This window comes from Aythya marila, assembly GCF_965140915.1.
Source record: "Aythya marila genome assembly, chromosome: 8".
Classification (NCBI taxonomy): domain Eukaryota; kingdom Metazoa; phylum Chordata; class Aves; order Anseriformes; family Anatidae; genus Aythya; species Aythya marila.
The window spans coordinates 26,652,801-26,673,725 of NC_139049.1; the positions used below are offsets into that span (position 1 = coordinate 26,652,801).

The 20,925-nt window shown below is 39.4% G+C and overlaps 1 protein-coding gene across 3 annotated transcripts in view; it reads right to left on the bottom strand.

Moving 5' to 3' along the window:
- Positions 1-18,416, bottom strand: part of TUT4 (terminal uridylyl transferase 4) — a 46,007-nt gene extending 27,591 nt beyond the window's left edge. For 2 of the 3 annotated variants that reach the window (XM_082766085.1, XM_082766083.1), the window contains exons 1-5: positions 17,827-18,415; positions 9,603-10,278; positions 7,649-7,812; positions 4,256-4,372; positions 1,799-1,976 (exon numbers count right to left, since the gene is read on the bottom strand). In XM_082766085.1, the coding sequence (XP_082622211.1) occupies positions 1,799-1,976; positions 4,256-4,372; positions 7,649-7,812; positions 9,603-10,278; positions 17,827-17,841 (1,150 nt within the window). In that variant the 5' untranslated portion in view covers positions 17,842-18,415. Of the gene's footprint in view, positions 1-1,798; positions 1,977-4,255; positions 4,373-7,648; positions 7,813-9,602; positions 10,279-17,826 lie in introns of all 3 variants that reach the window. The other variant, XM_082766084.1, reaches the window with a different exon arrangement.
- Positions 18,417-20,925: the final 2,509 nt, after the last annotated feature.

Here is a 20,925-nt window from a genome sequence, read left to right on the forward strand (position 1 = left end):
ACACACCGCTCCACATCAGCTCATCACCCCAAACAATTCAAGCAGCTGAATGACACCAGTAATCTTCACAATTATTTACAAAAATAGTTATTTCTTTTGTCTTCTCTTATATTAAAATACTATCAGAGGAAAACTCAATAGTGTGTCAGAACACAAGTCTGTAATAGGAGCCACATGTGGCAATACCACAAAGCAAACACATTTATCCAAGTTCTACCCTACAAACCCTACCTCTACTTAGCATTCTTATGTTTAAAAAAAATACAGCTCCTAAAACTAAGGCTGATAATCCTACAGCAAAGAAAGAAAGTAAAAAATATCCTTCTTACTACAATATTTTTACAAAGCAAAGTGGAAGAAGTAAGGTATTTCTAAAATAAATAGAAAGTCAGAAAATCAACCCAGTTTTAATACAGATTAAATAAAAAGTTTTTGTCAATGCCGTTATTACTTTGTTCCATTCAGATTCACTGAAAAGCAAACCATTGATCACATAATGTCAACATTATGGCAGCTCCAAAAATTAGCTCTCAAATTTCCAGTATCAATTGCACTACAGAAGATAATGGGAAATCAATGCAAAGAGACAAGTCCCAGAGTTTATTTTGTCTATATGTTTGTCTATTTGTACATTTAGGTTACTTTATTTTCCAACAGTACTATTAATTAGATTTGAATTAACATGTTCTACTACAGTACCACACTGCATATATGAAAGGGGAAAAAATTAACTTATCCAGACAATTTTTAGGAACTTTATTGAGCCACTGAAGACATAAATGTGACTAAACATTATACTTACTCAGACTGTTTTTTTGTTTTGTTTTGTTTTTTGTTTTTTTTTAATCAACATAACGCATTTTGATCAAGGAGAGGGCAGATGAGGTATGATATTTATATATAGCTAAGTAAATGTAGTATTTTGACCTTTTTAAGGGACCTCTAGAATTCAAGGGACTTTTGGAAGCACCAGTTGACCTCTCAGTACACCTCCTTCCATTTACTGCTCACTAGTTATAAATATACAGAAGAAGAAATACTTGTTAAACAATAACCTTTGCTGACCTGAATGACTTGTTTTAATGAACAGTTACGGATTAGTACCTGTAGATATTTCAGATCACAATTAAATACTGAAAATGTCCTGTATGCTCACCAAAACCACTGAGGTCTATTTTTTATTTTTTTAAAGCATAGATTTGGGCTGGGGGGAGGGGGGCGGGGAGGAGGAAAGAGTCTGAAAGATACCACAAATAACTTAAGGACTGGTAGGAAAAAAAGATACATATTCTTTTCATTTGATTTCAAGCATCTTCTCATTTTTTCCCTCCTAATCCCTTCCATCATTCATGCTAGCATAATTAAGTGCACTTGAAAAACAAGTCACATTATAAAAGCCACAGACAATTATACCTAACTGCTAAGTTAGATACAGGTGGAAAGATTTGTAGCACTAGAGCCTGAGGGAGATCCTCAGTGGCTGAGGCTTTAAACATAACCTGGAAGGAAATATTTGGTGGAAATTTCCAGCCTTCATCAAAAATCATGATGTTAAAAGAGGGTCAATAGCTTCAATAAACACATACCAGAAAGAAGCAAAGGTAAGGACAATCATATTTTCCTCCTTTTGTAGATTTGTTAGCTTTTTTTAAAAAAAAATCAACTGCCAGTCAGTATTAAAATGCCTATATATATTAATATCATATGATATAAAGATACTTTAACCTCAAATGTATTAATTCACCATTAATAAAAAGAACAATTTTCACCTAGAGAAAATGGAGGATACTATGGATACCTGGTAAGGGCTGTTGAATAATTTTCTCCATCTCGTTTACAATTTCTTGACGAATTCTGAAGTCATCATCTGATATGCCTTGTTCATTTGCTGCCTCAATGAGTGTAAAACTCAGAGCAGCCAACTGTGCAGAAGAAGGGGGTGGGAGGGCACGCAGCTCATTTTCTTCTTGTTTTTCCTGAATAATTGTTGGATGATAAAAGTAAAAACTGATATTTTAAGAGAAAAGGTTATGTCGTAGTATATATGTATCAATGTATGTATCTCATAGTACTGCATGGTATGTAAGCAATGCATCGTTTGCTGTTTGTGTTCTTATTTACATGGGGTCCTGACCAAACATTTTCAAAGGTAGGAACTCTGCCCAGCCTAACTGGCACATGCAGTAGTGCGGCTCACAAATGACAGTAGATGCTCAGTGTTTAAAAGAGAACATGTCTCACAGCTGGCAACTGGGGAAGAAATCTGGTGTGCTACATTCCTGAACCACATTTTCTGACAGTTCTGAAACAGAAATCATCCAAGGAAATAAAAAGCTCTAACTGTTCCTACATAATAAAAGTAACTGAGTTGAAAATGAGTTGAAAAAGATTTTCTAGAATTACACAGATTTTACGAGTGGATTGTATCTGAAGGAAAGGTATCAGTGGCAGAAAAGATATTCTTAGCTCCAAGAAGCTTTTAAGAAGTTGAATCTCCTCCCACTGATGCCTAAACAGCCAGTGCTAGAAAGTGCTGGGTTTAGTGCATCAGATTAAAATGAATTTTAATCCAACAGCAATTAATATGTCAGATGCATCAAGTCATTTAGGGACAAGTGAAACAACTTTTTTCCACAAATTCATCAACTAAACAAAATCTGACTGACACCAGAAATAAATAATAACCAGAAAATATTTATGCACTAAGACAACACATCAGTCCGGTATGAAAATAATGTTTGATTAGTACTAGGTTTCATCTATCACCTCTTCTTCTTTTCTCACTTGAAAAGATAAGACAGAATATGCACATTTTTAAAAGTGAGTGGTTGAGTTTTTTGTTTTTATGTTTTGTTTTTAATGTCACTGCTTTATGTATTTTCTTGATCAAGGAACGAGAGCTGCTACAAAGCTTATCTGACAGTCCTACATCTAATAATTTGAGCTGTAATTAGGTATATTTTATGTTGTTACATTTAGACAGTTACACACCACTTACCACTGCAATGTGGTGTACAACATAAAACTATTTGAAGGCAAGTGTTAAGAACTGAAACCACTCCCTGTTCTCTAGCGTTTCCATTCAGTGGTAAAGAAACCTCTCAATTTTTGTTTCCATGCCCAGATGCAAAGCATGGTACAGAAGTGTTTCCATATCAAATGTGGGGATGGTCTGTTGCCATTATTGTTCAGTTGTTGGTCATTTATTTTTTCCTTGGTGCAAGTTAACAGCCAGAAAAAAAAAAGAAAGAAAAAAAAAAAACAGAATCCTTTTCAACTAGTAACTGAACATAAAAACAAAAGTGTTCCTTTACAACATTCTTAGGATCTACAGCATTCACTTTTCTAGGTGATGACTTGCAAATTTAAGAGAAATAGATCATTAATTACAAACCAGTTTGGTAAGAAATGCATGGAAACAAGAATAATAGACTGAACTTTGGGAAACAGGTGTAGGAAGATTATTCAAGCCATCTGAAACACAAAACTATGTATTTGTGATTTTGTAGTTCTATCAACATTTACAAAAATGGGTTGGCATGAAAATCTGTGCATGTAACATTTCTTAAAACAACACGAACAGTAACAAGAGTATCTAATAAGGAAACCACTTTTTTTTTTTTTTTTTTTTTTTTTTTTTTTTTTTACTGAAAACCTTAGAACTGTACAGATATTTTTCATATCAAACCCCTATGTAACCCCAGAGAGATGATGAGTGACATCTCAGGAAATGAATCCCTCTCTGCTTTAGCTCTTTCTTTCATCTAGACATACTATCCCCTCTGCTTTCCCATCCTAGAAAGGATATAGATAAAACCTAACAAGTCAGACAAAAGAGAAAAAAATAGAAAAACACACACACATGAAAACACACAAAAAAAATCCCAACCCCAACTCCAGCCCCTGGAGGTCTTGCTACCAGTGGTATTACTTTTGAAAGAAACTGAAGAACTAAATACATTTCTCACCTAAGTTACCTTGCCTTCTCTTACTAAGTGCGATGAACTGCCCACTACTCAGAGACACTAATTCAGAAGTAATGGCCAAAAATGTTCTTTCCTCTCTGTCTGGACAGATATCAAGCCCTTCCTCTCAAACAGAAAAGGAGCAACAGAAATTTGTGGATCTCTGCTCAGCACACACAAACTTTCACCTAAATGAAGATGACCAAAGAGAATATACCACATAACAAAAAAAAAAAAAATCTTTAAGAAAAACAGGAAAAATCATTCATAATTTTTATTTGTTAACTTACCATTATATTTTTCTTATGACGCTTTTCTTTAATATGCTTGTGAGCTCCCTGGATATTTTCAATGTGAACTAAGCAGAGCTTGCATAGATACTGACAGTTGGTGTATTCTGGGGAGCGCTGGGGAAAAATGGCCATAGATTAAAAGAAAATGTTTCTGCCAATCGTGTCTGAAAAACTCAACTGTTTGAATAACAAATTCTATTTAACAATTATGTAACATTTGTAATGTCAAGGTGCTTTGCAAACATTAACTAATCTTCAGAAAACACGGTGGAAATGGATTTTTACCCATATGACACGTGGGGAGCGTGAAGAAAAGAAATGAGATGAGTTGGACATTACACTTCCCAGTAGATTTTAGTGATGCAAGATTAAGACTGAAGAGTTTATGCCTCTTAAGGCTGAAATAGAGGCCAGTAAGCCATTCCCTTGTCAGCTCAAGCTTTTAATAACTATGGATTTGTTAAATCTCAGCATCTATCCGTCTTTCTCTGATGAGAAAATAGGAAGTATTCATCACATTATCTACTATACATGTTATGACAGATGGTGTTGTTGTTTGGCTAGCATATTCAGAGTGTGCTGTGCAAGTACTGCATTTTTTTTCTATTTAAAAGGGTTCAGCTGGCCAACAAGGAGAAAGATAGCCAGTTTCTGACTTACTGATGACTATACCCTGGGTAAGGTGGGATCCTCTGACAAGGGAAAAAATTCTTCCATTTTGAGTAACAATTTGTTATGCTCAGCATTTTGGATGGACAGGCTGGGAGAGACAGAGTACCCAAATGGGGAGCTGCAGCCTGACGGACTCAAGAGTCTGCAAGCAGCAGCTGAGCAGACAAGCCTTAAGAAACAATGGAAAAAAAAAAAAATCTTCATATTCTTAGGGTTCAGGAGGGCACAATGTGGAGTTTTTCAACAAGGAAAACACAGAGAACTACAAGATCAAAAGGCAGAAAGGACAGTCTCTGCGAAGATGTGGTGTTGTTCTTGAAATTCTACTTTAATCTCTCTCATCCTGCAGTTATGGTTTCTTACTCTAATAAAGCACAGCTATAGGAAACCTTTTTATATGTTCACGTCAAAGACCAAGAGGGACAGTTCTTCCTCATGTTGCTCTTGACCAGGTCCCAAAGAAAAGCCTTCATTTTCCTGCAGACTTGTTAGGGCTTTTCTAATAATTGCTATCAGCTATAATAGGAAGAGAGCAAAACACACCTACTTAGAATTTTCATCCTAATTCTAATATATCCATATTTACTAATTCTGAAAAGTATACCAAAAACACCAGCTGTTTAAACAGTGACATAACAATGAATGAACAGAGAACACTTATTTCTTATACTGAAGATCTAAACCACTGCTGAATTTGGGCAGGTTTTTCCATATAATGAATCTATCTTTCGCTTTTGGAAAAAAAAATAAAAAAAAAAGGAAAATGAAGCCCTGAGTCTCCAACTACAGATCAATTTACAGTAACACTGTCATGACACTCATCGCTAAGTCTCTTCATCCTTATTTTAATGAGATTGTTACCTAATAAAATGAAATTAAATACCTATTTGGAACACAATCTACAGTTACATTTGGCTAGCTCAAGTATTCAATAGCCGATGACTGAAGCAGATCAAAAATAATACTTTAACACTCTTCTGAAACTATCAGCAAAAACAGTATTAAAAATGATTGGGTATTTCTTTCCTACACTGATCTGTAGTATTATGCCAACAGATATTATTGCCAGAAAGGTTGAATCACGTAATGCTTTTTTATTTTGCCTCTGTCATAAAGCCTATTTTCACCATCTAGTTATGCATAAGACCAATGAAAGAACGAGAAACAAACAATAAAAAAAAAAAAAATATTTCAGTAAATCAGATGCCTTAGGAGAAGCCAGGTCTGGTGAAGTTTGTGCTTTGCTCTTCACAGTGCTAATCCACCTCAGAGCCAGATAGATTTTAAAGGGAAGGTTCCAGATCACTAGAAAAGCAAAACTCGAGACTATCTTTAAAATGCTAGAAAGGATGAACCAATGAATTAGAGGCCAGTCAGTATTAGTGTCCGGAAAAATACTGTAACAAATAAGTTATTAATAAGCATATAGGAAAAAAGTGGGTCATAGGTGCTATAAACAAACTGTACTAAACCTATTTCAGGGTTGCCTTTCTAAAAGAAAATCATAGAGCTTGAAGAAACAGCAGATGTTGCATCTTGAATTTCACAACGTTTTTGTCACTTGACAGTATCACTCTAAAAGGAGACCATAAATACTATCTAAATAAAGAATAAGGTGAGAATGAAGCTGCTCAGAAAACTGTCCTCATAGCACGCATCCTTAGACTGGTTCACCACCAGTCTAAAAGCATGTGCCAAATAGTTTTCAACAGAGGTCCTTCTGGGGTGAGAATCTTTCACATTTTTGTTAAAGACTTACGAAATGCAATACAGCGTATGTTGACTACACATGAGAAAAACACCATTGTGAGACTACAGACTTTGTAAGACAATAATTCAGTGATCACAGCAAATGAGAGAAATGGGGTAATTAACTTGCAATTAAATAGTATCAAAGTATTGTTCTTCCTTAGAATTGGTGAACTGCAAGAAATACAGTGCAGGGAACACCTGGTTGGACATTTCTTAAGAAAAGGATGTGGGGAGCTGGTCAATCTACAAGCCAGACCAGATGATCTTGGAGGTCTTTTCCAAGCTTAATGATTCTAAGTCAAAATCCTATTGGAAGACATGCCTGCAAGGAGATACAATGTAATGATCTTTAAAAAGAAGATGTAAAGTAATGATCTTCAAATGTGTAGAAAATTGCTGAAGAAAGTTAGATCTTAGGACAGCATCCAAGGGATTAAAATACTCCAAGAGACACTTAAGTTAGACATCAAGAAAAAACTTCTGAGTTACACCTATAATGACATCAAAATTTGTTTCCCTTGAGATTACTAAAACAACTTAGAAAAAACATTTTTAAGGTTTTGTCTTAAATAGAGGTGATTTGTACTTGTAAAAGGCTAACATACTGAAGATAAAATGAAGTTCCTCTCAATCCTATAACCCAAGTTTCCAGGTAAATGGACTTCCTAGAAAATCTTCCAAAAGTATAAAACTGAAAACCTTCAGGTCTGCAAACTTTTAAAAAATACTGTTCTATAAACACTCCACGTACCAAAAAAGGCACAGTAAATTTTCAGTCTGTATATTTTGTCACAATGAATGACTCAGTCAACTACTACGGTTAGTATCACTTAAGTGATTCACCATAAAGAAGAAAGAAACAGAGGCAACAGGCTACAGTGGAAATACCACCTAACCTGAAATATGGTGATGACAGTGAAAGAAGACATCCATTTTCTTTTTTAACGGATAAATAACTCAACCTACTTTTTCAAGTCGGGAGATATAATCTCTTTCCAGACGTTCTTCAGCTTGTTTCAATCCCAGTTGCTGTTCAGCTGTCAGATTAGATTCATCAATAACAGCAGTGTTTTCTAAATAATCAGCTTCCAAGGTATGTTCTTTAGTTGATTCAGAATTCTTTATTTTACCTAGAGAAAGAAACAGTCATTTTCTTCAGAGGAAAGTAAAGGTTAGAGTACAGAAGCCAAAGCAGCTAAGAGCATCTCATTAAGAAGCCAGACACAAACTGGAGCGATATTCTAGGGTTGTTTTTTTGTCCGAAGTCTGACCATCTGACCACCTTAGACATTAGAATCTTTCCAGTATGTTAACCAGTATTTTGGAGAGACTTCAAAGACTACTGTACTACTAAGCACACTATCAAAAAGAGAAGAAAAAAACAAACAAGGCGGATTTGTTCTGTATTTCAGTCCTAGCTTCATAATCTCTACAAAGTTCTTCAAGGCAAAAAAGTTTTTTTGTTATTCAGAATAGAAAACATGAGATCCTAATGCTATACTTAACAGACATAAAAATACTAGGCTTTTTTTTTTTCCACCCAATACGTTTTGCTATAGAAACAGTCATAAAATCGCTTTAAAGACACTCATCCAAATGACCTTACAACGCCAGTTACCAGATATTTCAACCGCTCAGGTCAGAAGGCTGTTGGAGTTGCATCTGAACAGACCGTGACACCTTGCCACCAAGGGCTAGCAACCACGGAGTTCTGGAACGCTGCTACTCACAAACACACACCAGTCAATTCCAAAAGTCCAGTTCCTCCAGATGCCTATGAGTTGTTCATTGCTCATTAAGCTCTACAAACATCTTCGTCTTAAATTCTTCCAGTAGTTTTTGCATCACCAAAGGTGAGAGGGTTTCCTCCCCACCCTATTTTTTTTTTTTTTAAATCCAAGATCTTTACACCCTCCACCTCCCTGACTAACTAGGAAAAAAATAGAAAAGTGAGCAAGTTTTCAAGTCCTGGTTTGTCGGTGACAGATGGTCCCTACAGCACATGATGGCAGTCTACAAAGAGCTGGCTGGTCAGAGGACGCTGCCATTTCAACTTGTTTTTCCTGTTAAGTTTTTTTTTTTTTTTTTTTTTTTTTTTTATAAGCATAGCTAAAAAAAAAATGCACTTTAATATTTTCCCTTGTATTGCTCCACAAGCCACTGCTGTAGCTGTTGCAGTAGTGGGAAATATTTCAAGTAGAAGCTCTGCACTCTGACATTGCCATTGTAAAGCAGTATTTTATTAGAAAACACTGTGTTCTGAAGAAGCGTGACTAAGTCTGTGATGAGGAGCTAACTTAAAACGAGACAAATCCTGATCCAGATATTTAATTTTGAAATTGAAAAAGACACAAAAATTGAACACTCATAAGGGTAACCACTGATGGACGGAAAGCATTCCACAGCTCCCTAAATTAAACAGCCATCTGCCAAACCATCTTTTAAGCATTTTTAGTAATAAAAAGAATGTAACAACCTCAGAAAAAAGGTAAATATTTTCCTCATACCTATTAAAAAAAAAAAAAAAAATGACTTATTGCAGATTTTTTCTCCTGCTCTTTCTGAAAAGCAGGAATATCTGGCATTTCCATAAATGGCAGTGATGTTATGAAGGGTTCTCCCCAAGCCCAAGACATTATATTCCCAAAATTGCCTGAAACCCACGCACTCTAAGTCTCTTGCAAAGACATTTAGGTCTTAGGCAGAAGAAAAAGGGACAGCTATTACCATAATCTCTTATGCTCTATGTAACATGCTTATATTAATATGTTCTCTGTAAATGCAGTCAGCAACTTACTATATGTAAAAAAAAAAAAAAAAAAAAAAAATTACACCAATATACACATTTCAAAGCCCATTTCAGATTGTTAACCATTTTACCAGAACAAAAACAAGTAAAGCAGTGCTGAATAATACTCACTGAAGTCATCAGGCTTCTGTTCCAGTTTTCTTTGATCTGAAGCAGTCTTACCAGGATCACCAGTTTGATCAACACTAGTCTCCAACGCATGAACTCCCAGTGGATTTTCCAATGCCAGTTTCCCTTTCTGAGCAGCTGTTAAGGTTTCCGCACTGACCCCATTCCCTGAAACATGGGAGCCTGGAAAGTTTTCTCCCACTTGTTGAGCTTTTGTTTGTTTCAGGTTTTCCACTGCTGATGATATATTAGAATTTTTTTTTGCTTTTCCATGACTTCGATCCTGAACGCTTGATACTGTATCTTTAGTTCCAGGATTACAACTATTAACTTTGCATGATTTATTTTCTCCTTGTTTTTCAGGAAAAACATCATTTTGTTTACTTTTTTTGCTGTTGTTCCCGCTTGGAGAACTTCTCCCAATATCCTTCACAGATTTGTCATTTCTATTATGTTTATAATTTTGATTATTTGTAACTTTGACTGCTTTGCCTTCCTCACAGACAAGACGGACAGACTTCCTTGGGTCATGATTTCCATTCTTTGAGCTCTTGGCCTCTTCCATTATAGTGAAGACCTGCTTCTCCAGTCTCTTGAGACCACTTGAAGTGCAATTCTTCAGTAATGTAAAGTTGATTTTAAATCCACTGTGCAGGCAAGGATCGTGGCTGATTGTCTGCTGAAGAAATGATACATGTTTGTAAACTGAAGGGAAAATACCAAAGCTCTACATAGGAAACATTAAAATAAGCCTCTCTAAAGAAAAGTGAAACTCCTAATGGTTATAGAGGCAGCATGTTCCCCCCTACAGGCATAAGTGAATTTTCATAACACATTCCACATTAAAATAAAACTCATGAAAATTTTATAAACTTTACTTCTGTATAAAAGAAGGGGCAATATGAAGAAACAAAAAAAATGGCAGAATGTGGTATAAAAACACTCTGATTAAACTGCCAACAGCTTGCTTTTTTCTTTCTTTCCTATTTTTGGCTTTAGAAAAAAAAATTAAAAACAAGATATCTGCAACTACACTGAAAATTTGAAAAGAATATAACACATCTAAAAAAAAATACCACACAACAAAACACACTGCTCAAGAAAGCTAATTCAGTTTCCAGCATACAAGCTCCATTTTCTTAACTGAAAAAATATTTAGTGATATAACTCAAACTATTGGGAATAAATCTGACATCTGACCTGCCACCTACATCCACAGATACTTAAGCACAACATTTAACACATACAATTCTCACATGTTAATTGCCACCAATTAAGTAAGATTTTCATTAGTCAAAAAAAAAAAAAAAAAAAAAAACAGAAGCAGGAGGTATTTTGTTTAGCTGCAGATTACCTTGACTTATCTAAACCTCTGTCCTTTAAGTGGTATATCATTTGATTTTTATTTTGGAGACAACTCAAAGATTGGTGTTACAACGGGAAGCTGAGCACGAATAATGGAACCTGTTTTTAAGGAATTACACTCACTTATGTAGAAAATGAAGAAAAATAATCTGTAGCAAAAGCCTGGATTCTTTTAAAAAAAAAAAAAAAAAAAACAACCTTGAGATAGCAATAAAAAAGGAGAATGACGAACTAGACACAAAATAAAATCAATGTTGTAGAGCTATAGCAAGATTTGGAATTCTGGAGCACAGTTTCTCTCTTTCCTGTCCACCTACATACTTAGTAGTTAAAAGCGTGATCCATGGAAATTTCTGGGTTTTAGAGAAACTATCCAAATAAGTAGCTTATCATTTAGTGAAGGAATAACAAAAAAAAAATCCATGGATTACAACAATTAGGAGTAACACAATGTACTTCTGTACTTAAAAAAGGAAAAAAACAAATGGATCAGATTAAAATGTCTGTTAAAAACCTAATTTTTCTGAATATCATCAATATAAAGGACAGTAATTTATTTATTTTTTCAGGCTATATAATGCAGTTACTCTCTCTCTCACTTTAAAGAGATGCAAGCCAGGAAATACTTCTGGATGCAAACCACATACTAAAAATGGATAACTTAAGCCTCTGTTAATATCACCAAAAATATGCATTATGTTTCAGAAAAATTAAAAACAAAACCAAAAGCAACACCAAGAATTGTTATGCAGTTAATGACAGCATCAGAGTGTTTAATAAGAAATCTTGAAAAAGAACAAAAAACCTATACTAGTACATCCATTCCAGCAGCTAGGCATTTTAGGTCACAAAGTCATGTATTTAATATTACAACTGTTCTCTATCAAACACTGATTACACCCAGCTCACACTTCTAGACAAAAAAATGCAGAATATTAAGCAGTATTTGCCTTTGGATTGCAGCTGGCCTTTCCCATTGCAATTCTTATTAGCCCAGCACCAGAAACGATGGCCCACCCGTACCAGAGTCACTCAGGGAGAAGGGCACGGGTGGGCTCAATGTCCTCGTGTGCCTGGCCACCTGTTGGAAGCATTGCTCCATCACCTATAGATGTCACAGCTACATGCAGCACACTGCTACCTGCCAACAATCCGCTGCTCTCCTGCAAAGATTTTTTTTTTAATGGAAACAAAAGAAAATGCAGGCAAAGATTTCAAATTCTGAATTCCTCCTTATGCTTTAGTTGCTCATTTTCGGGGTGGGGAGCATGGGGAAGGAAGGCAGAGAGCAGTTCCACTTTCATTTCTGACACACATGCCACCATTTGACCCTGGACTATAGCACACCCAGGCCACGCTTCTGCATTCGCTGTAGGCTGGCACCAGCCCTGATGGGAGCAAGAAGCCTTTTTTTCCAGCCCCAGCTCCTTACTCCCAATCCTCCGGTGCTCCCTCAAGCGCTTCTGCAGCCCAGTCCAGCTGGACTTCACGCTGGCACCGGGGAGGAGCAGCAGCAGCAGGGGGGGAACAGCAAAGCAGCACAAGTGCCCTGCAACAACAACTGTTGGCAGGAAGGCCAGCTTGAAGTTACCATAAAAACGTGGCATTGGAGCAAAAGGAGAGCTTCATTTAGCTCTGCTTCTTCTATGACAAATTGTTAAGTTCAGATTGTAAAAGAAGGCTTAAAAAAAATGCACAAAAACTACTCTGAACTGTTTGATCTCATCCATTCAATACGATATAGTTACACGAAGAATATATAAGCTCTAATCAAATGCACAAACGTGACATACTTTCTATTAGCAGTTTCCTTAGATTTTTCCTGCCACGTTTAAAACTATCTTTATAACTCAGCTAAGAAATTGAATACTATAACGCAGTTACACGTTAAGAGAGTGTGTGTAATCAAATGCAAGTAGTTAAGGTTAAAAAAAACAGAGCTATTCTTTATACCAAAGAAATAAAAATAAAGATCACTTACGCAATTTAGTCAAGATCGTAACAAAAAAATAAGAGTTCCACATAAAATTCGAATCTTAAATGCACGTGCAATAACTTTATATTTATTTTTTTATTATTATTATTAATACTGAAGTGATTTAGCAAATTAAAAATAATCTAAACTGCTTTAACACACTCAATATCAACCTCGCTACCCAGCAAACAAAGAACTACAATATGAATCAAATACCAAAACATCAACACTAAAAAGAAAATAGAGATAACTACTAGAAGCAAGACAGCCTAAAAAGGAGGCTTCCTCCTCTGCCAGGTACCTGGCATCCAGGTATCAGAGAGGGAGGAGGAGAGAAAGGAGTGCCTCCAAAAGGAATAACACGGTTGGAAACACAACGCTGAAGCAGAGTGAATCACTGCTGAGGTGGCGTCTTTTTAGAAACCTGGATGGCACGTCTTATTCACAAGCTCAGGCCCATACCAATTGCCAGACCTGGAATGAAAACAGGATTTTCTCCCAGGCAGGTTGGCAACAAAAGCAGAGTTTTTCATCTGCAATGTGGGGAGGATTCACTTGTTGAAATCATTTCAGCTTATTCCTCAATGTCCTGGTGTTACAGGGGATTCGGTTTCCCTTTTTTTTCTCTGAATGCACAGTGCCAGTTACTCCTCTGAAATCTAGCTCAGTTCTTGGCACTCTGAAGAAAAATCATCTGGCCGGAATACAGCAGCTCGAGGTCAGACAACGCACCATCCGACCTCAAATTCTGGAAAACGATTAAATCTATACACACCTACAACAATCGATTTTTAAAATGTTTGAAATCGGCTTAGATTTCTCCATCGTAAAATTAATTTCAGGCTCACAAAATGAAGGAGCGAGATTGTTTCACTTTCATTTCTGCCAGATTCTTTTGTTTCCTCGTTCCCTCAGACTACCATTAGAAAATCCTGCATTTGAATTGCAAAAATTCACGGTAACGCTTCCAAAACAAGACGAACAAAAAAACAACACAAAACCCACTTTCAGTAAGATACTTCGACCCATTTGCCCTGTTACTCCTTCATCCCAAATTGTTCAACTGTATTTAATTCCTTTAAAAACCCCACATCTTGGGTCAGATTTTGCCACAGCCTTATCAAAGGTGAAGACCAAGCGAAACTGAGCTCTTGCATGCTGAGCTGTGACAGGAAGCTCTTTCGCAAAGCATTTCTGTTTTAATCATTTCCTTGTTAGATCTTTAAGGTCCCTTCCAACCCAGGCCATTCTTAGAAGCTGAACTAAAGATGCCTGGTTTCCTATCCTCTCATTTTTGTGCTCCCCTGTCACATCACGGTCCTCTGGGCAGGTGGAGATGTGCTGCAGCTCAGGGAACACCCATGCTGTCTGGTCCTTTGCTTCTCCCTAAGAGGAAATGCAAAGATCCCTCCTCTAGTGAGACATCATTTTTCCCAGAAAACATACAGGAACTCAGCAATTTTTTTTTTTTTGACATTATTTTAAGCCTGTTCTAAAATTCGGTCCCAACTGACTAAAACATCCAAAAACATCTCCGAGAGTGCAGAAGAGCAACTAAAGGGAAACTGAGCAGCCTCGTAAGTTTTGATTCCTCGGGAACAACTAGATTAAATATTAAGAGAGAAAGTACTATAAACACAACTGTTATCACCCTCCTTCTGTAAAGTATTCACTCCCTACAGATAGAGGGACCTGTCTTTTTATCTGAGTCCTGCTTTAATCTGTCCCATTAGACCGTCCCTTCAGCTCCAACCTCCCTGCCTCCCAGCAGCAAGGGGGCTGATAAACCTCAGCCTCCCCAGGCAGATTTCCAATACAGCCCAGCTGAACCTCCAAACAAAATAAAATGAAATTCAACAAACAAAGGCCACAGCCAGAAACAAAAGGGAAGGCTTTCTTGTGCGCTCTGCTCATGTTGCAGCCCAGGTAATGTCTCCTTCTCCACACAGCCCTATCTGCTCAGGGGAGAGGGAGAGCCTCTTTTCGGGACTGGTTATAGCCTCAGGCCCCTTTTTGCATCTGAGAACTTACACAAGCTTCAATTCAAGCTTCTCCCTTGTCCTGTGCCAATTGCTTAAAAAAATATGTTTATGTTTGCTTTATGATAAGCTACCCGTAACTTTGCACAAACTGTTATCAGTCCCTGGTGTTTTTCCAAACTACTTAAAACTAAAACTATCAGAGATTACTGGCCACTAAAGCGCCTCAGGCTCCACCAGCAGTAAACCCATAGGTATTCTTAGTAACAAGCATGTAAGTGCTATACCGTGTCTCAGACCTTCCTGTTTCTAGAAGCGACAGGATTTAAGCTAATAAGTATAATACTTTGAAAATCTATCGAGAAGGAAGCCAGTGCCACGCACGTAAAATTAAACACACAAAACAAACAAACAAACAAACAAACAGGGACACAGCAAGCCAGCACTCTGGCCCTAGCAAAGATACATAATCAAGTAGGAAGCTGTGATGTTAAACATGAGTGTGAAGGATTAAAAACTTCTAAGAAGGATTCATTAGATAAACAACTTTGGATATAAAACTGTAATGAGGTTGTATCTGAATTAGGCAAGAAACATTTGTAACCGAAGTAACAGGAAGGGCCTTGCTTTATGCAAAGCTTAGCATTAATTTATCTAGGTATAACTATCCCACAATTAAGCCCTTAAACAAGCAGATACGCAAGACAGGAAATCCATACAGAATGTGCTTGATACAGGTTAGCTCCTATTTGCATTGACAGCCGTTGTGTTTCCTACAAGCTGGTCGGACTGACTGGGAAGGCACAAAAGAGGTGTGTCACCGACCAGCAAATGCCAAGGACTAATTTCTGAACCTACCACTGCTGACAAATCCCACTCTAAACAGAGGAAAGCCACCCTCCCTCCGTCCCACCAGCTGTGTAACTACTTTACTGCGTCTTCCCTTCCCTCTGTATTTCATATAAAGATACCTAACGCCTCATTGAGCTTCGGGTCTGACCCCAATTTTACTGTACTAGTCGTTTAAACTTTTGAAAAACACCATAGTTTCGCAATCGGCTTAAGCACTGCAGCCAAAAAAAGGGGTACCACCTGCCTCAAATGTTGCTCTGTGTTGCAAGGTACATGCTGTAACCAGATCAGGAAACTGATCCAAGTTAGCTCTAACTTTTAAGAACAAACACAACATTTGTACCAATACAGGGTAGGAGGCTGGAGAAGAAAAGAAGGGAAAAAAAAGGGAAAAGAGGAAAAAAAAAAAAAAAACACAATACAGCACTACATAAGCATAAGGTCTTTGAGAGGCTAACATAGCTTCTGGAGGCCTGAACTGATCATGAAGCTGGCTTAAATAGCAGCTACGTATTTAAACTCTATCTATCCATCTTGTTCTTAAACTGCTGTTTCTACTTGCTGTTTGTGCTCAATAAAAATACAACAGCGTGTATTTTTGGCATAGAACTTTATCTGGATCTTGTATTAACAGTGATCCTTCCACCCAAACCATAATCCTTTAGGAGGCCATCCTTTGCACTGCCTCGTACCAGCTGCAAACTAGTTCACAAACCACAGCCAAAGCAAACGGATCTGTCACCACCAGCATCCTTACGCCGGCTTTACTAGGATCCAGCACTTTCACTTCTGAAAGAAATACGCTGGAAATTGTTACTTTTGAAAAGTTGTCAAAAATACACTCATCTAGTTGGCACATGGATTGATTCACAACCGTTCGTACCACTAAACTGACTCCAGACTCCCAAGTCAAGTTTTGCCGACACCAAAAACTGAAATCTGAAAGTTACTTCTTGTTGGCAAAATTTCTTTCACACAGCAGCAGAAATAAAAATTAAGTAATCTAGTAACATGTGATGCATTGGTTTTTTTCCAAAGATTTACTAAAACATCAGAACCAAGGGTACAGTGCAGGTACATATACATCTGTGTATGCAGCACTGTTCAAAAGCAAAAATGAGATTTGTATGCATTGTTACTAAACTCAGGCAATGTATTTTCAGTACTTCTGTGTTAAAAGAGTTACTGATCTATCACTTACGTACAATTAAACAACTTGTGATTATTATTGTATGCTGTTTGATAATGCGCCAAAAGCATCAGAAACGTTGACTTCCCCTGGATGGCTTCCATGCTGCAAATTAATCCAATAAGCAAAACGCAAGATCTGTCCTTCCATGAAAAAAATAAATACTCCATACCAATATTGCGTTACCTCATCAAGATGGGGACAATAATTAAAGTTGATCTAGTAAAAACACTTCATAAAATGTAAAAGCAAGCACAACTAGAAAGCAGGATATACTCTCAGCTGGGCAAAATTTTGAACTACCTACCAATACGAATATACAAACCAAAACCACGACAGGCAGATCGACAAGAAATTTAAGAAGAACTCCCAAGGGATATCTTGCTTTCAAGTAGGGCACAGGGAAATCCTTCTCCCCTTTGTCCCTGCAGCAGCAATTCCCTTCAGAGGAAGAACCAGGCAAATACCCTCTGTACGGTGCAGGTGCCCCATGGCACCTGGCAGTTTCTGTTCCTGTGCTAGGTGGGAAGGAGACAAAGTCCCTGCTGTTGTCTGTGCAAGGACAGAACACAGAAAGAACTTTCTGATCCCTCTCTCTGTACCCTCTGCAATCATATCCCAACATGTATGCTCTGGGAAACTGCACTTTCATCCTAAGAATAATTTTATGAAGCGATTATCGCTAAGGTCAGGTAGAAAAAAGCTCACTACATAACTAATGGTTGAAAAGGAGACCTCTCACTCCTAATATAGCTTCTTCTGTCAGGTACTGTAATTAAGTCATATTTCCACCTCTGGGTTACTTTTCTTGTCTCGGAAATAATTATGTCATAACTACCCGGGGTCAGACTATCCAAAAGCACCTACCCGAGCCGGGAACATAAGTCAAACAAAAACATCATGTATCCTCTATTTCCAAGCAGATGCAATGACCCTCAAAGGCAGGGCAAGGCATTCACGAAGCAAAGTGACGTGGAGGTGGCGTGAAAAACAAAAAGAATTAATGGATCCCCGCGCAGATAAAACTATTGTTTCGCATACCAGTCCCTCCCTAATACCTCAGCCTGAACCTGATCACATTGTTCCTCTGCGCCCTCACCGCTCATCCCCGTCGCTATTCCCAGGAACAACCTGAGCAGCAAGAAGGCCTCGGGGGCTGTGACACATGGAGCCAACTGGCACATCTGAGGGAGCCGGAGCCCCGCACCCGAGACGAGCCCACAAAGGAGCCACAGCCCCCCGGGGGGACGCGCTGCGGGCACCCCGCGACCCCCACAACCCCGAACCTCTTCCCTGGGCGAGCAAAAGGGGCCACGGCCGGGCTGGACGGGGGCCCGGCGGGCGAGGCTGGCCCGGGACCCCCCCTCGCAGCCTCTCAGCGCCCGGCCCCAGGGCTGCGAGGCTCCGGCGGGCGGCGGGGCCGGGGCCGTGCGGGCTGAGGCCGGGGGCTCCGCGGGCACCGAGCCCCCCGAGCCCGCCTCGCCCCGCCGCGCACGGGGGGGAGAGAGGGGAAAGGGGAGAGGGCAGAGCGCGCCCAGCCGCCCTCACCCCGTCGGGGGGAGCCCCCTCCCGGCCCCCCGGGGCCCGGTACCTGGCTGCGGCCCTAAGGGTGCCGGGGCTGCGCCCCCGCCATGCCCGGCTCCGGCTGCTGGAGGCCCCGACGGCAGCGGCTCAGTCCGGCCCGGCCGCCATGTCAGCCGCGCCGCGCGCTGCATTGTGGGGCAGGGCGGGAGGGAGAGCCCCGGGGGCGGGCGGCTCGCCCCGGCCCGGCTCCCCTTAGCCCGTCCCGGCTCCCCTCGGCCCGGCTGGGCTCTCTTTGTCCCGGCTCGGCTCGCTTCAGCCTCCCTCAGCCCCTCGGGTCTTCCCCGGGGCTCCCTCGGTTTGGGGGAGCGCCCCCCTTGCCGCCTTCCCCCCGCCTTCCCGCGGTGCTGCAGCAGGGGGCTGAGGGAATCAGCTGCTCCATTTTTTCCCCTCATTTTTCCCCCCCTTTTTTTTTTTTCACAAGCCGTGAGGGAATGCCCGGCCCTCCCTTGCCCCGTAGAGCCGGCTTCTGGCTTGTTCATCTGCTGTGGTGGCTCCTTGGTCTGCTCCCCACCACAGCCCGAGCCTGGAGGGTTTTCTTGCCCCCTTAGCCTGCTCTGCAGGCTGCAGGAGGGCTGGTGTGCTCCACACAAAGCAGCCTGTGGTAAACAAGCTGCAGGACACCCTGAACCTACCAGGGCCCTTCCCTAACACGGGACACGCTGAGGGAAACGCTCCCTGACCTTGGCTGCGAAGCTGGCCCCAGCTGCAGCTAGGGACAGCGGCTTGGACAGCGTGTCTGCTGGCACTCGCGCAGGTCTCGGGGGAGAAGAGCTGGCGTGCCCAGTTCTTGGCAGTGCTGGGGGGTGACCTAAAGAAATTGGCAAGTGTTTACGTAAGGCAAATCTCTCAGTGATGCAGTACAGCACTACCCCTTCTTGGCAGGGAAATGTCATGTTGCTGGCACCTCCCAGCCCAGGGTAAGGAGGCCTGTCCAGAAAAACAAGGGGCATAAAAGATTGCTGTTGAGCTACTGAAGAGATTGAAAGGAAGTTACTCAAAACAATGTGAATAACAGTGCTGGAAACACTACCTCAGGGAGTCTGTGTAGGTAAAAGCTGCAAAATCTGTAATAGCGGATGCTGCAAATGCTGGTGGAATAAACCTTTGAAATGTATTGTCAGTTCAGTGCAATCCTTAGAGCTAATCTGCTTTCTCATGGTTCACTTGAAGTTCAAGTTTTACAAAACGAGGAATGGGTACCTCAGGGTATTGCTAATGGGAAGTTGCGCAGAGCTTTTGCCTTTAGAAACATGGGCCTAATCCTGTCAAAATCAGCAGCGACAAAAATTGAAGTGCTTCAGTGCTGTTTGGTGAGCAGCTGAGGTTAGCTGGGTGGTGGTTTCAATCCAGTCCTATTTGACAAATATTTTTATTAGGTTTAGTAGGCCAAAGAGTAAATTGCAAAAGTAACTAAATTATACTTGCTACTGGATATTGTCATCCTAGATCGATATTTAGACATGCTACTGAGCAAACAGACACCAGTTTGTCAGCCTGACTGGCATTTTTCCTGCAAGCTGAAATTTATTAGAATGTATCAGATTCTTTCAACAATTTAGTTCAAACTGTTGGATAGACTTTAATTGAACATGTTAGAGCATTTTGGCTCTGAAAACTTGAACCGCTACAAAACCAATGGTCTTTGACATAGTTGCTGTGTTTTTTTCAGAAACAATTCTGCTTTCTTTGCTGATGTTGAATGTTTTATTGCAGGGAGTAGTATAGAAACATGGCAGTAAAAGAGGAAGCTGAATTCCACTGCCAGCTGGCCATTATTTAAAGAATTCCTAATTCAGTGACAGTGATCAAAAGCATTCAGATTCTGGGCTGAGTTTGTAGGAGGAAAATGTAATTCTAAAAGCAAGTGAGTTTTGTCTAGGAATCAGAGACAATAAACATGAAACTGTTGGAAGCAGAATTTATGAAGCCCCTATCCAGAGCAAAACCTCGCTTGTCTCATGTTGCAGTGTGATGCCTTATTTGTAGCTCCATACCAAAACTACTATATCATTATACCTAAAAATAATGCTGAAGTGTATTGTAGATTTATTTTTAATTTTCTGGCAAAAAAAAAAAAAAAAAAAAAAAAGCAAGTTACATTATTTTAATTGTTGGACTAATTTGATTATTTTTAGAATTCACTTGTATTTATTTATTTAAAAGTACGGAGTATATAAAAGCCCCATTCTCTATCTCCAGATGTGTGTTAAGAAACTCTTTAAAGCTTCTTAGATGTTTTATTTATAAAGTGAAGAAATCATACTTAGTTCTTGGTCAATATTACAGGCAGAAAAGTATACAGGAAATGGCATTTACCTGTGGAGATGAGAACTTCAGCTTCTTAGCACTGGGTATCTTCCCCATAGGCGGCACGGTAGAAGA